Source organism: Tachyglossus aculeatus, chromosome 9, assembly GCF_015852505.1.
Source record: "Tachyglossus aculeatus isolate mTacAcu1 chromosome 9, mTacAcu1.pri, whole genome shotgun sequence".
Taxonomy (NCBI): Eukaryota; Metazoa; Chordata; class Mammalia; order Monotremata; family Tachyglossidae; genus Tachyglossus; species Tachyglossus aculeatus.
This window is the reverse complement of record NC_052074.1, coordinates 36,491,845-36,505,916: the sequence shown is the minus strand read 5'-3', so window position 1 is coordinate 36,505,916 and position 14,072 is coordinate 36,491,845. Positions and strand designations below refer to the sequence as shown.

Sequence of the window (14,072 nt, the reverse complement as noted above, 5' to 3'; positions counted from 1 at the left end):
ATGCCTCACTCTCTTCCTCCTCCTTCTCCCTCCGCTCACCCAGCCTTTACTGGAGGGCTGGAGGGGCGGGTAGGCCCTCTCACATGAGTGGTTTCCCCAAACACCAGACTCTGGCAAATAATTTAGGGTCAGAAGCATTTGACTAAAAGGAAGATGGATTTGGACATCAGAAAAAAGCACAAGCAATTCATATGATTGAATGAATGAATCCCTGCACAGGCCTAAATGATCACCCTTGTAGTAATGGTTGTAGTTGAGCCCCTGCAGGGGCTGAAGGAGTGAAATGAAATCCCAGAGAGAAATGCCCCCTTTCCCCTTCACGGGTTCCTTTTTGGAAGGTGTCCCTGGTGAGAGTTGGCAATTCCAGCTGCCCCCACCCAGATGCTGTGACTTCACCGGGCGTCATCCCATAGGAGTCTGTGAGAGAAGTGGGCCAGGTTGATGGACAGGAAGCTCTCAGGTTGGTGGATGATGGCGAGAGAGACAGACAGACACACACACACATACACACACACCAGCACCCGTTCTGGGTCTGGGTGAGCGCAGGGAGGAGGAGGAGGAAGAGAGTGAGGCATCTGGGGAGAGGAGGAGGAGGAGGAGGACCAAGTGTGTACGTTATGGCGGGAGGTGAGGCCTCGGAAGAGCACAGGAAGCTGAATCTTCTCGGTAACGACAATCCGGGCAGATGGGAAACTTGGGTGTGGGGAGGCAGCGGGGGTGACGATGCCGTTGGTCAGATGAGAAGGGGTGGCCTGGGGCGTGTGGAGGTATCTGCAGAAGGGGAATTAGATTGTTCTCTTCCCCAAACTGTGGAGCGTACAAACGGCCCAGGGCTGACCTTGCAAGCCCTGCGAAGAGGTCTGCAGAAACGCTGGGCCAGCTTTTTAAACCTCTCAGTCGACGTTCAGGTTTTTCTTCCTCGTTACGTTATCGAGGGCAGCATGGCCTAGTGGATTGAGCACGGGCCTGCGCGTCAGAAGGACCTGGGTTCTTATCCTGACTCCACCACTTGTCTGCTGTGCGACCTTGGGTAAGTCAGCTCACTTCTCTGTGCCTCAGTTACCTCATCTGTAAGAGGGGGCTTAAGATCATGAGCCCCATGAGGGACAGGGACTGTGTCCAACCTGATTAACATATATCTACCCCAGCACTTAGTACAATGCCTAGCACATAGTAAGCACTTAACAAATACCATAAAAAAAGTGGGGGGTTCGATATCTACACTCTTTCCTCGAAGACCATATTTCAGGATACAGCCTCTTGGCCAACTGAGGGCTGCCTCAGAGGCTCTGGGCTTCAGGCAATACACTGACACCCAGGACTCATGCCAGAGGAGGAAGGTCACTCTGGAAGGGCACAAACTCCTACAGCCAATATGAAGAGGGAGGGTGGGTGTCCCCTGGTGCCCCTGGGTTTCAGCCGTGGCAGGTGGATCGGGGCGTACCGAAGTGGTGGTTAGATGGATGCAGCTAGGAATAATTCCATGCACTGCCTTTCATTTGGCTGGAATCAGGTTTTTTAAGCTACTTTTTGCACCCTGAAAATGTCATCCTTCTTAAAATAGCTAGTCAGCAGTCCGCTACCACCCCCATGTGAATGAATGCCTTTGCCGTCTGCAGATTTTGAACCAATCTAGATCTGGTGAACCACTTGCTCCCAACCGAATCACAGCAGCAATTTTTCCATCTGGAAATTCATCATGATGCAGCAGATAGACTTAAAATTGTATTTTAAAACGGCATGTGTGCCTGGTGGGCCTCAGCGGAAGGCTAGGCTGCTAAGCTTCAGGGAGCAGCAAATGTCCCCAATGCAGCCGCTCTTTTGGCTAGGTCAGCGGGTCTTTCAAAAGTGACATTGCCTTTTGAAAATCTGGGTATTTAAAGGGGGAGAAAAAAATGTGAACCGATCGTTGCAAAAATTAACACTTTGGATTTGGCTGTGAGGCCAAAAACGTGGTTCATCAAAAGCAAGATTTCCCTCAAACGGCGCCAGCTCCCTGAGGGCTGCAGAGCGAGTCGGAGCATCAGCTATAAATAGCCGAATTGTGTGCTTAAAGCATACACGGGTTGTGGAGTTGGCACTTGCTCAGCTCTGCAGACTTGGCGCTCCAGCTAAATGCAAGAACATTCTCTCTGACTCTTTAATTACTCTTCTCTCCTCCCCTTCATGACCCAGGAGCCTTCCAACTGCCCCCCTCATCTCAAAGCATCACCTTCATTGGACTTTCCCAGCCTCCTGGTTTGTCCCAGAATTCCAGGTCTTGCCAGAATTCCAGGTCTTGCCAGCAGAATTTTTTTTCTGGATTCCTCCGCCCCCCCCCCCCCCCTTCAACACACTCAGAGGGCAGATATCTTCACTCCCCACCGCGCCCCCTCCCCTTTCCCACCACTCCCACCCTCTTCCCCATTCACACTTTCCATTCTTGGATATTATCATCTGAACTCCATATGTGCAGCTGTTGGTGAGCATTTTTGTCAAAAGCAGGACTTATACAAGGCAAATTAATATTATTCCCGGTTGTCAAGAGCTTTTCCCCCAGGCTAATACATGTCTTCTGTTTTGCCAGTGGTGGAATAGGCAAATTCTTTTTGCCTAGCAGCACTTTAAACAGGAGAGATGAACTCTGTCGCGAAAATTCTTGTTGCAGATACCCCGTAATAATTTGGTGACTTTGCCCACTGGTATTTGTTTAGCCAGCACTTCACAGAATCTTAGCTTTAAGCAAATGATTCTTTCTTTTTATCACTGGCATCTTGAACTCACAAAAGCAACGTGACTAAATCTGTTGTCCATCTATCAGTAATATTTATCTAATTTTTACTATTTATTTAATTATTTAATAAGCGCTTAGTACAGTGCTGTGCACATAGTAAGCACTCAATAAATACGATTGATGATTTATCTAGTGCTTAATTCTGCGCTGGACACTGTCCTGAGCACTTGGGAATCAGCCAGGCTAATTATGGTACTTGTTAAGCATTTATGATGTGCCAAGAACTGTACTAAGCCTCAGGGTAGATACAAGATAATCATACAAGATAATCAGGTTGGACACAGTCTGAGTAAGAGGGAGAGCAGGTATTGATTGAATCCCATTTTACAGAGGAGGAATGGAGGCCCAGAGAAGTGAAGTGACTTGCCAAAGGTCACACAGTAGACAAGTGGCAGAACCAGCATTAGAACCTAGTCCTCTGCCTCCAAAGCCTGTGCTCTGTCCACTAGGCCATACTGCTGACTGAGTGATTTCTTTTCATTCATTCATTCAATCATATTTATTGAGCGCTTACTGTGTGCAGAGCACTGTACTAAGCGCTTGGGAAGTACAAGTTGGTAACATATAGAGACGGTCCCTACCCAACAGCGGGCTCACAGTCTAGAAGGGGGAGACAGACAACAAAACAAAACATATTTCCTGAGTATAGAGCTCTATACTGAGCTCTTGGGAAAGTTCAGTACAATGGAGCTATTCTGTTTTATTTTGTTAGTATGTTTGGTTTTGTTCTCTGTCTCCCCCTTTTAGACTGTGAGCCCACTGTTGGGTAGGGACTGTCTCTGTATGTTGCCAGCCTGTACTTCTCAAGCGCTTAGTACAGTGCTCTGCACACAGTAAGCGCTCAATAAATACGATTGATTGATTGATTGGAGCTGTTAGCCACGATCCCAGGCTACAAGGAGCTTACAGTCCAGAGGGGAAGACCAAAATAAAGGTAAATTACAGATAGGGGAAATGGGAGAGTATACAGTAGAGTAAGGAGACATGGTCCCCACCCCGAAAGGAGCTTACAATTAAAGGCAGAAGACAGATATTAAAAGAAACTACCGGTTGGGGAAGCAACCAAGTGTATATGCTCTGGGAGCTGGGTGAATTCCAGTGTGAAAAATGAACTACGAGAATTTGGTGACAGAATGAATCGGGAGGTCAAAAGAAAGAGAGAAGCCAAGAATCATGCCAAGGTTGTTGTCAACAAATCAGTTCATCAATGGTATTGATTGAGTGCTTGCTGTGTGGTGAGCACTGGACTAAATGTTTGGGAGAGTACAGTATAGCAGAGTCGGTACTCATGATCCCTGCCTACAAGGAGTTTACAGGAGGAACTGGACATTAAAATACAGTAGACGTGGAAAGAGATGTAGAGGGACAGATTCAGGGAGATGCCAAGGCCGAGTTTGAGACCTGGACATACATGTGAATGCAGAGACTGAAACTGTTTCCCAGGAACTCAGGAGATTCAGAAAAAAGGCTGAGACACAAGAGACATGGGGAGATGTGGAGATACAGAGACCCAGGGAGATTCAGAGAAACTGTGCAAGTCAGAAATTCAGGCAGAGAGATGGCTCACAGTAGCTAGCCTTACCTTTGAGAAGACACAGTGTATTCACTGAAAGCAAAAGAAAGGAAAGAATGGTCAGGCAGGGCTACACAATACAGCCAGCTATTCATTTTAATCTGTGTCCGTCTTGTAAAAATGGAATAGAATATGATTGTTCTTGAAAATGGTGTATGTGGAAGAAGATGCATCCCAGATAGGAAGTTGTGCTGCTTCAGAATGGCTTTAATGTCTCCTGGCTAAAATCCCTGTGTATTGAACGATCGTAAACACTACCATACGATCACCAGAATTTTTGATAGTGGATTTCTGTTTAGAGGTAGTTCAAGACCTTTCATTCTCCCACTTGTATTGGTCAACTTGATTCATCTCAGAGTCCTCCAAACCAGTATCTGTCTGATGTATCATTTGTGAAAACCAAGGATGACAAGCCAGTGTGGAGTTTCCATCTGGTGAATACTCTGTGGTATTCGTGTCATTTGGGAAAAGGTCCCCTAGCATTTAAAGTCCAAAAAGCAGCTAGTTAATTAAGCAGTCAGTGACATTTATTGAAGGCTTACTGTGAGCAGAGCACTGTACCGTGCACTTGGGATGACACAATACAATAGAGCTGGAAGACACAATCGCTGCCCACCAGGAGCTTAAAATCTGCAATCAATTGATCAGTCATATTATTGAGAACTTACTGTGTGCACAGCACTGTACTAAGCGTTTGGGAGAATACACTATAATTGAGAAGCAGCATGGCCTAGTGGAAAGAGCAGGGGCCTGGGAATCAGAGGACCTGGGTTCTAATCCTGGCTCTGCCAACTGTTTGCTCTGTGACCTCGGGAGAGCACTTAACTTCACTGGGCTTCCTGTTCTCCCTCCTACTTACACTATGAGCCCCATGAGGGACAGGGACTGTGTCCAACATGTATCTCAGCACTTAGAACAGTGCTTGACATATAGTAGGAATTGAACAAATAATATATGTATAAGAGTTGGTAGGCATGTTCCCTGCAGGACCTTGGAAAATTGTAAAACTCACTGTGTTCACTTTACTCAAGGAAAAGTACTTTTTTAGCCATTCAAAGGAAAGTCAAAGTATGAACTGGCAGAAAATTGCCAGTAAGGAAATACTGTGAGATACCTTTCTATAGAGGTTATGAGGTGGGTACTCCTGAATTAACATCTGTGTGCTTTTCCTAGTGTGAGAAAGAAAAACAGCATGATATCCGTTCCTTCTTCTCCCCGAGACCCAACAAGAAAAGGCCCAGCAGCCCGGCCTCCTGCAGTGAATCCCGCTCCATCCCCGGAGCGGACAGTGAGTCCCTTCGCTCCGGAGACACCATTTCAGAGGCGGCTGCTGGTTTGGAGAGCGATTTTGAGCCTGCATGCAAAAGGTCTCGATCAGAGGGCAAACCCGCCCAACAGGACTGTGTTCCCAGAGGGAGCCAGTCCAGGCCGGGCGGAGCCAGCTCGTCGTGCCCCGGAGCGGGAGCTGAGGGGGTCCAGCCCAACCCCAGCAGGGCAGCCCTCCCTGGCCACCAAGGGTGGGACTGTGGTCGCTGCACCTATGTCAACAGCTCCTTGTTACCGTACTGTGAGATGTGTGAGCATCCTCGACGGAGCCCAGGTGAGAACCTCCCAGCCAGCCGGGAACCGGGCCTGCCTCCCGCCCTGTCTGCCTGCCCGCCTATCTCTGTCTCTGTCTCTGTCTCTCTGCCCCCCCACCCCCCACCCCCACCCCCAGCCTGCAGCCCGGCGCAGTGGGCAGTCACTCTCAGTCACGTATATTCTGGTATTTGTTAAGCACCGTTGTAAACTCTGGGCTAGATCCAAGTTAATGCGGTTGACACAGTCCCTGGCCCATAAGAGTAGAGGGAGAAGAGGCGAGAGCAGGCGACAGACACCTCGTGTCGCTGACCTTGGCAGGCTTCAGCTCCTCCTGAAGCTCCCCCACCAGCTGGGTCTCTGAGGAATGTACGTCCCCTTCTCGGAAGGGAAACTCTCCCACTCTGTGACATGGAACTAATTTGGCAAAATGGACATTTCGGATTAATGTCAGCAGGATGCAAATTCAGTGGGCAGGAATAGAAACTCTGTTGCCATGGCAGCAAGCACCCTCCTCCTTCTAGTCATAAACCTGCTGTTTTCTTCCCCCATTAGAGAAATTCCTGCTAAAAAGGGAAAGTATCACCATCCTGCTCTAAATAGCCAAATAATTTTACTTTTGGCTGCCTAAATGTGAATTGTTTAGAAGTTTTGGGGGGTGAGAAATGATCCAAGCTATCCTGCCAATTTTTCCCTCATTTATTGATCACGCCATCTTCTCCGGGATCATTTGGGAAATTCTCGTTTATCTGCCCTGCTTAATCCGATGCCTTTAAAAAATAATTCCATACACACTTTAGCAGGGTACTGTTGGTTGGGAGGTGTGGGCCTGCGAAATATGCCAAGCTGGTCAAGTCCTGGCGGGAAGGCCTGACTGCTTCCTCGTGTATAGGTCACCAGCAGCTAGTCCACAATTGTGTGCCTGGAAGGCCTGCAGCAGGACCCCTGGGGACCCAGCATGGCTTGGTGTTGAACAAGCATCTCTGTTCTCTGCCTGGCCCCTCCTAACCGTAGGCCCATGGGCCACTGGGAATTTGGGCTGGGGATCGGCTTGTTTCCCTTGTCTGAGCTCAGGGTGCTGCCGCCTGAGTGGAGACTGTGTGCCCCCTTTTAGACTGTGAGCCCACTGCTGGGTAGGGACTGTCTCTATATGTTGCCAACTTGTACTTCCCAAGCGCTTAGTACAGTGCTCTGCACACAGTAAGCGCTCAATAAATACGATTGATGATGATGATGATGATGATGATGATGATGGAGAGGGAGTACACTCTGCACTGAATGGTCCTCCTCCTTGTTTGTTTGGGAGCCCCTCCCGGCAGGGCCACCCACATGCTTCACTGCGTTTCTAGCCGGGACACCCTAGGGGATCCACCTGCTTGTTGCACAGAACATAACTCTGTAGCAACTTGGGAAGATCCCCTTCATCTCCCAACTGCAAGAAACATGGGAAACAGCATGGCCTAGTGGAAAAAGCACAGGCCTGAGAGTCCGAGGACCTGGGTTCTAATCCTGGCTCCGCCAATTGTTTCATTCAGTCATATTTATTGAGTGCTTACTGTGTGTAAAGCGCTGTACTAAGTGCTTGGGAGAGTACAATATAAAATAGGCACATTCCCTGCCCACAACAAGTTTACAGTCTAGATGGGAAGACAGACATTAATATGAATTAGTAAATAACAAACATGTACATAAATGCTGAGTCTGCTACGTGACCTTGAGCAAGTCACTTTACTTCTCCTAGACTGTGAGCCCCTTTTAGACTGTGAGCCCACTGTTGGGTAGGGACTGTCTCTGTATGTTGCCAACTTGTACTTCCTAAGCGCTTAGTACAGTGCTCTGCACACAGTAAGTGCTCAATAAATACGATTGATTCTCTGTGCCTTATCTATAAAATGGAGATTAAATTCTTCCTCTGATATAGCCTGTGTCCACCATGTGGAACAGGGACTGTATCCAACCTGATTATCATGTACCTACCTCAGCATTTAGTTCAGTTCTTGGCATAAGTAAGCACCTAATAAGTACCATTATCATCATTTTAAAAAATAATTCATCTGGTCATGAGGATTAGAACGTGAAAGGTAATATTGTGCGGCAGTGAGTTATTTTGTCGTTAGCTGGGATCCTCTGTTCTTTGCAATAAATGGCAACAGAGCTCCCAAGAAGGTTGGGAAATGGATCGACTTTTGTTGAGGAAATTCTGAAAAGACAAAAGACATTTATTTCCGTGTGGAAAAATGAAGCCCAGGGGTGTTCCTGGTGTAAGTTTACACATCAAGAAGGGTGTGGGTCACAAAATCCCATTGCATCAAGAAGGTGATGGGTCCAAACCCAAACACCCAAGGCTGCTAACCATGTGACCTGTGTTACCAGAGGAAATTGTGCAGGATGAAAGTACCATTAGCTTTAAGGTGATATGAACAGTCCTTCCTACCTGATCCAACAGTTTCCAGAGAGTAAATCGGGAATGCCATGGGGAGACTCGGGGTGGAATGGCCCATGTCGGGTTGCTCAGTGGAGGGTCAGGGATGGAGAGGTGAGAGTTAGAAGTGTTGGGTGTTCCCTGCCGGGTCACTAAAGGAGAGTCAGAGGTGTTGGGTGATCTGTGCTGGGTCACTAGCAGGGAGTCAGGATGGTCCATCCCTGACCATGAGGGCATGGGTCCAGGAGGATAAGCAACATACAGGTCTTCCCAGCGTCCCGAGCCCCAGCTCGAGTCCCGGGCTGACTGACACAGCAGTGGTTTTGCTCTCACTCTTATGTTCGTAACTTCCATTTGCGCTCAGAACTTTAGCCTTTCTTATGATACGAATAAATACTGAGATTGTTTCCTTTCTCAAGAGGTGGTTGACAGAGTCTCTCAAGAATTGTCACACCATCAATAAAGGTTTCCTCCAAATTTTAATTCACTTTGTAAAAATTTCCCCAATTCTAGTGAATCTGAGCAAAGAAGGAGAGGGGTACCGTGACTGCACCGCCAGAGGACAAGGAAACGTTTCTGAGGGGTGCGGAAGAGCTGACGTGCTGCGCGCCGACAACTCGGATGGGGTAGAACCGGACCGGGAGTCCCCGGGGACTGAGCCCTCCACTGAGAGCAAGGAAAGAGGAAGAGGAGGAGGCTGCATTCAGGCTGAGGCTCATGAGGGTGAGCGAGTCCAGGGCCCCAAGGAAAGAGGCGTTAGGGTTCGGGCTCGGGACAGGGAGGGAATCCAGACCCTGAAGAAAGAGACTTTAAGGCTTAAGCTCGGGACGGGAACAGGGAAGGAATCCAGACCCCAAGGAAAGAGGTGTTAAGGCTAGGGCTCGGGAGGAGGAAGGAATCCAGACCCCAAGAAAGGAGGCATTCAGTCTGAGGCTCATGAGACAGAGAAAGAAGACTTCCAGCTCCTTGTGGGCAGGGAACATGTCTACCAACTCTGTTGTATTGTACTCTCCCAAGCACTCAGTCAAGTGCTCTGCACAGAGTAAGCGCTCAATCAGTACCACTTACTGATAGGGGGAGACTCCAAACCTCAAGGAGTCATTGCAGTGTGATTTTCTCTCGGTCTGTCTGTAAGGCAAAAAGGCCCCTCTCTGCAGAATGCTGCAGCACAGCACTACAGAGGCTGAGGTTTTCTTCTGTATTCTGCATTTCCAACCAGGTCTGTCCAATCCAGGTGGCTGAAATGAGGCCGGCGCGCCTGGAACGGGCAGTGCTGACCAGCTGTCAGCTGGCTTCAGGCAGCAGCCCCTTCCCCACTCCCCCAACTCCAGCAGCTCCCAGCCCAGAGGCACAGGGGATCGTTAGGGTTAGCAGAGCTCGGGAAGCCCTACTGAACAGCCGGGGTGGGATGGATCTTCTACAGTCTGTGAGTCCCTCAGTCCTGAGGCACATTCAGCTACTCTGTTCGAAACCCAGGGACATGACCCCATGTTTCAAGAAAATGTTAGTGGGCTAGTCATACCTGGCGATAGGTGGTTCATTTTGGTTTGGCTTTTCCCTGTCCTCATCCTGGACTTCCCTTAGCTCTGGATATGAACAAGCAAAAACCTGGACATCATCCAACAGCTTTGCCACTGGAGTAACTGGCAAGGGCTGGCTGATTGGCCAGAGAGCCTGTGCCATGGTGGGGTGGCAGTGACCCCTGGCCTTGCACCTTACCTGCTGCACAGAGGCATTCTCATTCCCTACTTTTACCCAAGGAAACCCTCGGGGTACACTTAGCTTTGAGAAATTACTAAAGATGTGAGGCCTGGTGAGTGGTTGGGCTGGGCATCTGTTTCCTTGTGGCTGGTGGCAGCAGGGAGGGGCGGCTATTACTGGGGCCAGTCGGGAACAACTCCGCCACCTCTTACCGTTTGTCCAGTGGCAGAGCCAGTGGGGGTGGGGTTTAGCCGAGGAAAATGTGTGTGCAGTACTACCTGGGCACAAGGTCCTGGGATGCTCTTAGTTTGGTAACATCTCTTGGCCCCAGGGGGCAGAGAGAAACAGAGCTTCAGGTTCTCCCTTTTCCTCTCTAGAACCGTTTGAGAATTCAGATGCTTTCCCAGTGTATGATGGCCTGCTGTTTTGTGCAAGTAGGAACACTGACCGAATACACCTCTACACCAAGGTAGGCTTTACAGGCCTTTGGCAGGTAAAGGAAGATTCGGGGAGGCTCCTCTCTTCTCCTATTGCCGCCCCAGCTTGCCTCCCCCATCTCTTCGTCCCACTGGCTCTTCCATTTCTCTCTGGCTAGTAGGGCTCAGTCGCTTATGGTGGCGGCTTTTGCCGAGGCTCCGGCAGCGGAAGAGTGTAATGCCGCCAACACCCACAGCTCGGCAACCATTTCCCGCAGCCCCACTCCCGTTCCTGCCCTCTACCCACTACCCTGTTTCCCGGGGCTGCTGTTGCAGAAAAAGGTGTGAAGGGGAGGAGATTGGGAGGAGCTGGAGAAGAAGGCAGGTCCCCCTTGGTCCTTCCCTTGTGGACTCGGCCTCCAAGCCAGTCGAAGTCATCTAAGGCAGGTAGGGGATCCCAGGCTTCCCGGGCTCCCATTCCCAGATCCTCCTCCTTCCCAACCTCTGAGGCTTCACTGTCTGACCCAGGCAGAGCCTGCCTGTCGGCCAGCTGGTCCACCAACCAACATGCTGGCCCACCGCCTGCTACTTTTAGGGCAGAGCCTCAAACACACAAGCCCCAAGCTAGCACCCGCTCCGCAGTCCTCAGGGAACGCACATCCACCCGTTCAGAGAGACAGACCCAGGCCCCTTTCTTGGTACGAGCATGTTCACAACACTCAGACGCAGGCTCAGACAAGATGATGGAGTCTCCCAGCGGGAACTGTGGATGTGCCTTGGTCCTCAAGACTTCAGGACTGAATACACACATACACACAGTCAGGTTTAAAAAGGCTGCTTCGGGCCTCTTTATGCTATCGCTTCCAAGCTGTTATTGATTTTCCTTTGTTTCAAAAATCGGAGTCCAGGATGAGCGTTGAGTTGATAGTTCCTGCCTAAGGCCATAAGGGTAATAATACATTGGATCTGTAAGTGCCTAGAATTTAAATGACCTCCTGCCATTATCATAAACACCATGAGTTATAATAAAATGAAAATGTTCTTTTCAATTTCATCCAACGAGTGCATTTGCTACGTAGCCTAAATCGTAAATTTAGGAAGCCATCCTGCTGGGTGACCAAGGGCAAGTCATTTTACTTCTCTGGGCCTCAGTTCCCTTACCCCTAAAATGAGGATGTGGAACAGGGACTGTGTCTAACCTGATTAGCTTGTGTCTGCCCCAGCGCTTAGTACAATGCCTGGCACATAGTAGGCACTTAACAAATACCACAATTATCACTACCAAAGTTTTATGTTGTTCAAATAAGTAAAATTTTCTTGAACTTATCTGGAATCGTTCTCTCCGAATTCCTGGGGTGACCCTACCTGTAATTTATTGCAATGACTGTTTCCCGCTGTAGTTTGAAAGTCCCTGTGGACGAGGATCGGGTCGACCGACTCGATTATATTTTATGTTCCCAAGCACTAAGTGCTCTGCACCCACTAAGCGCTCAATAAATGACATTAATTGATTGGTTGACCCTAGTGGCCCTGGGCCCAGCTGTATTCACATACAAAAAGAGTGGGAAAAGTGGTGACTCTGTTTCTCCCAATCTGCAAACAGGGTGGGGAATCCATGGGCTGCAATTTTGTTCCTTTGGATGTAAAATTCGACCTCTGGGAAGATTTACCAGCCAGCTTTCAGCTGAAACAGAACCGATCACTGGTAAGAGCAGTCCTGCAAATTCACTCTGAAGTGTCTTTTCAGTTTAATCGCTTTAACGATCATTTGGAGTTGAAAAATGCGGAGGAAGCTGTGGCCCAGTAGCGAGCTGCGATTATCAATTGCATTCGCAAGCAGCTCACATTATTTACTGCTGATGCTAATGGAGAATAGGAAATCTGTTTCTGTGGCAAATAATCTCACCTCCAGTTGCCGTTCCCAGGCAGAGACTCACCTTCACATCGTTCAGCCCAGCCGAGGCCGTCTGTTTAAAGGAGCCACTGGAGCCGTTGCTAGAGCCGGGGCGGTCTTGGGGTGGTCACACCTCCTGGTGCCTTGTCGGGATCCCAGCAGGGGCCTGAAGGGTCCCCTGGCGCCCGGAACAGCCCTCCTTTGGACACTTCCAGCTTCAGTGGACAGAGGCCATGGCTGTAGCCTTGTAGGCTCCAATTAGCCAGGATGGTGGGCTCTGGCCTTCCTGTGGGGAGGAGGGCTTCCTGCCCCGAGGAGCTCCCGTGGCCAAGGTTGGGGCACCATCCGGGGCTGCAGCCCTCAGTTTTCCGGTGTGCATCGATCGCCTGGCCGGCACATACTAAAGGCAGGAGTTCCACACCGGCCCCCCAACTCCTCCACCTTCACACACGTGATTTCCCCTCCCAACTCGTTTCTTTAAACTAAAACCCCAATTCTAAGTCCAATTGCCACTGTTGGGAAGCCTGGAAATGCCATCTCCCCCAGCCCTCCCCCCACCCCCACCAAACTAAACCCGCCTCGATTGCTAAGGGAAAACCGGTCCAGTTCTGGGGCCCGGGGACTGATTGTGCTATCCCCACTCCCTGCAGATTGCAAGGTTCGTGCGGGAGTGGTGGTGCCTGACAGCCATGAAGCAGAGAATTCTTAGGAAAAGCGGCCAGAGATTTAGCAGCCCTGCCCTCGCTCTGGAGGAGATCATGCAGCCCCTCAGCAAGCAGATTTGTACCAAAAGGTGAGTACTTCTCTCATTTGTTTCGGCTCGGGGACTTGGCACTGGAGGCCCATTATCGTGGTTGAACATTCCCTCCTGAAAACCCCCAAGAACTGCTCCCGATTCCCTCTTTCCCTGCCTTCAGGGTCTGAATTGGCGGGAGCCACTGCACCCACCAGCCAAGGAGTGGTGCTTTGAGTGTTGGAGTGGGCCAAGCCACTCCCTAGGGGCGGCTGAAACAGAGGATGAGCAGGCTTCCCGTGAGAGACATGTACGGAACCATCTCTGCCACGTTCCTCTCTCTGTTCTCAGCAGTCCCTGTCCATCTGGCCCTTTGCTGTCCGTGCCACCCCAACACATACACACCACCATGTCTAGGGGACTCCTGGAGGCCAGGTCCTGGTTTCTTGGACAGACAGCTTGCTCCTCAGCCACCCTCTGAGGCTTCTCCCTAGGGGTTGATTGGCTTTGGGTTCATCCCTGAATTCATGCGTGATCAGGGCACAGCCTGTTATGGGTGCCAAGGGTGACATGCTGAGCCATTGTCTTCCCGGGGCGCATCCAGCCTCAGCAGGGACCCTGATGCCCTCATTTGATCAGAGATGAATGGTGGGACTCCCTCCCGCCCCCCAAAAGAGGGGTCCCTGTCCTGTGTGATGGGACCCTGGGGCCCTGACCCGATCAAATCCAATTCAAGACCCTCTCTCCTTCTCGCACCACATCCCCACTCGACTCATCACAGACAGACCCCTGCCAAAGGACAGCATCCACCCCTGCACTACTCCTAGAGCGAACTGACCCTAGAGTCTCCTTTTATGTGGACTAGAGGGGCCACTCTAAATTGGAGATGGACTTTAAAAAATTTCATTCTGTTCTGCATGGGCAAAGTTTTCCAGACTAGGAGTCCCTTTAGTTCTGTCCATCCATCCATTCCCTGCCCCTC

At 50.0% G+C, this 14,072-nt stretch overlaps 1 protein-coding gene across 1 annotated transcript in view; it reads left to right on the top strand.

The window, feature by feature from the left end:
* ZRANB3 (zinc finger RANBP2-type containing 3) overlaps positions 1-14,072 on the top strand; it is an 88,302-nt gene that overhangs the window by 70,474 nt on the left and 3,756 nt on the right. Inside the window, exons 13-17 of the mRNA XM_038751723.1 lie at positions 5,520-5,946; positions 8,860-9,069; positions 10,425-10,516; positions 12,067-12,168; positions 13,008-13,150. Of these exons, the coding sequence (XP_038607651.1) occupies positions 5,520-5,946; positions 8,860-9,069; positions 10,425-10,516; positions 12,067-12,168; positions 13,008-13,150 (974 nt within the window). The remainder of the gene's footprint in view (positions 1-5,519; positions 5,947-8,859; positions 9,070-10,424; positions 10,517-12,066; positions 12,169-13,007; positions 13,151-14,072) is intronic.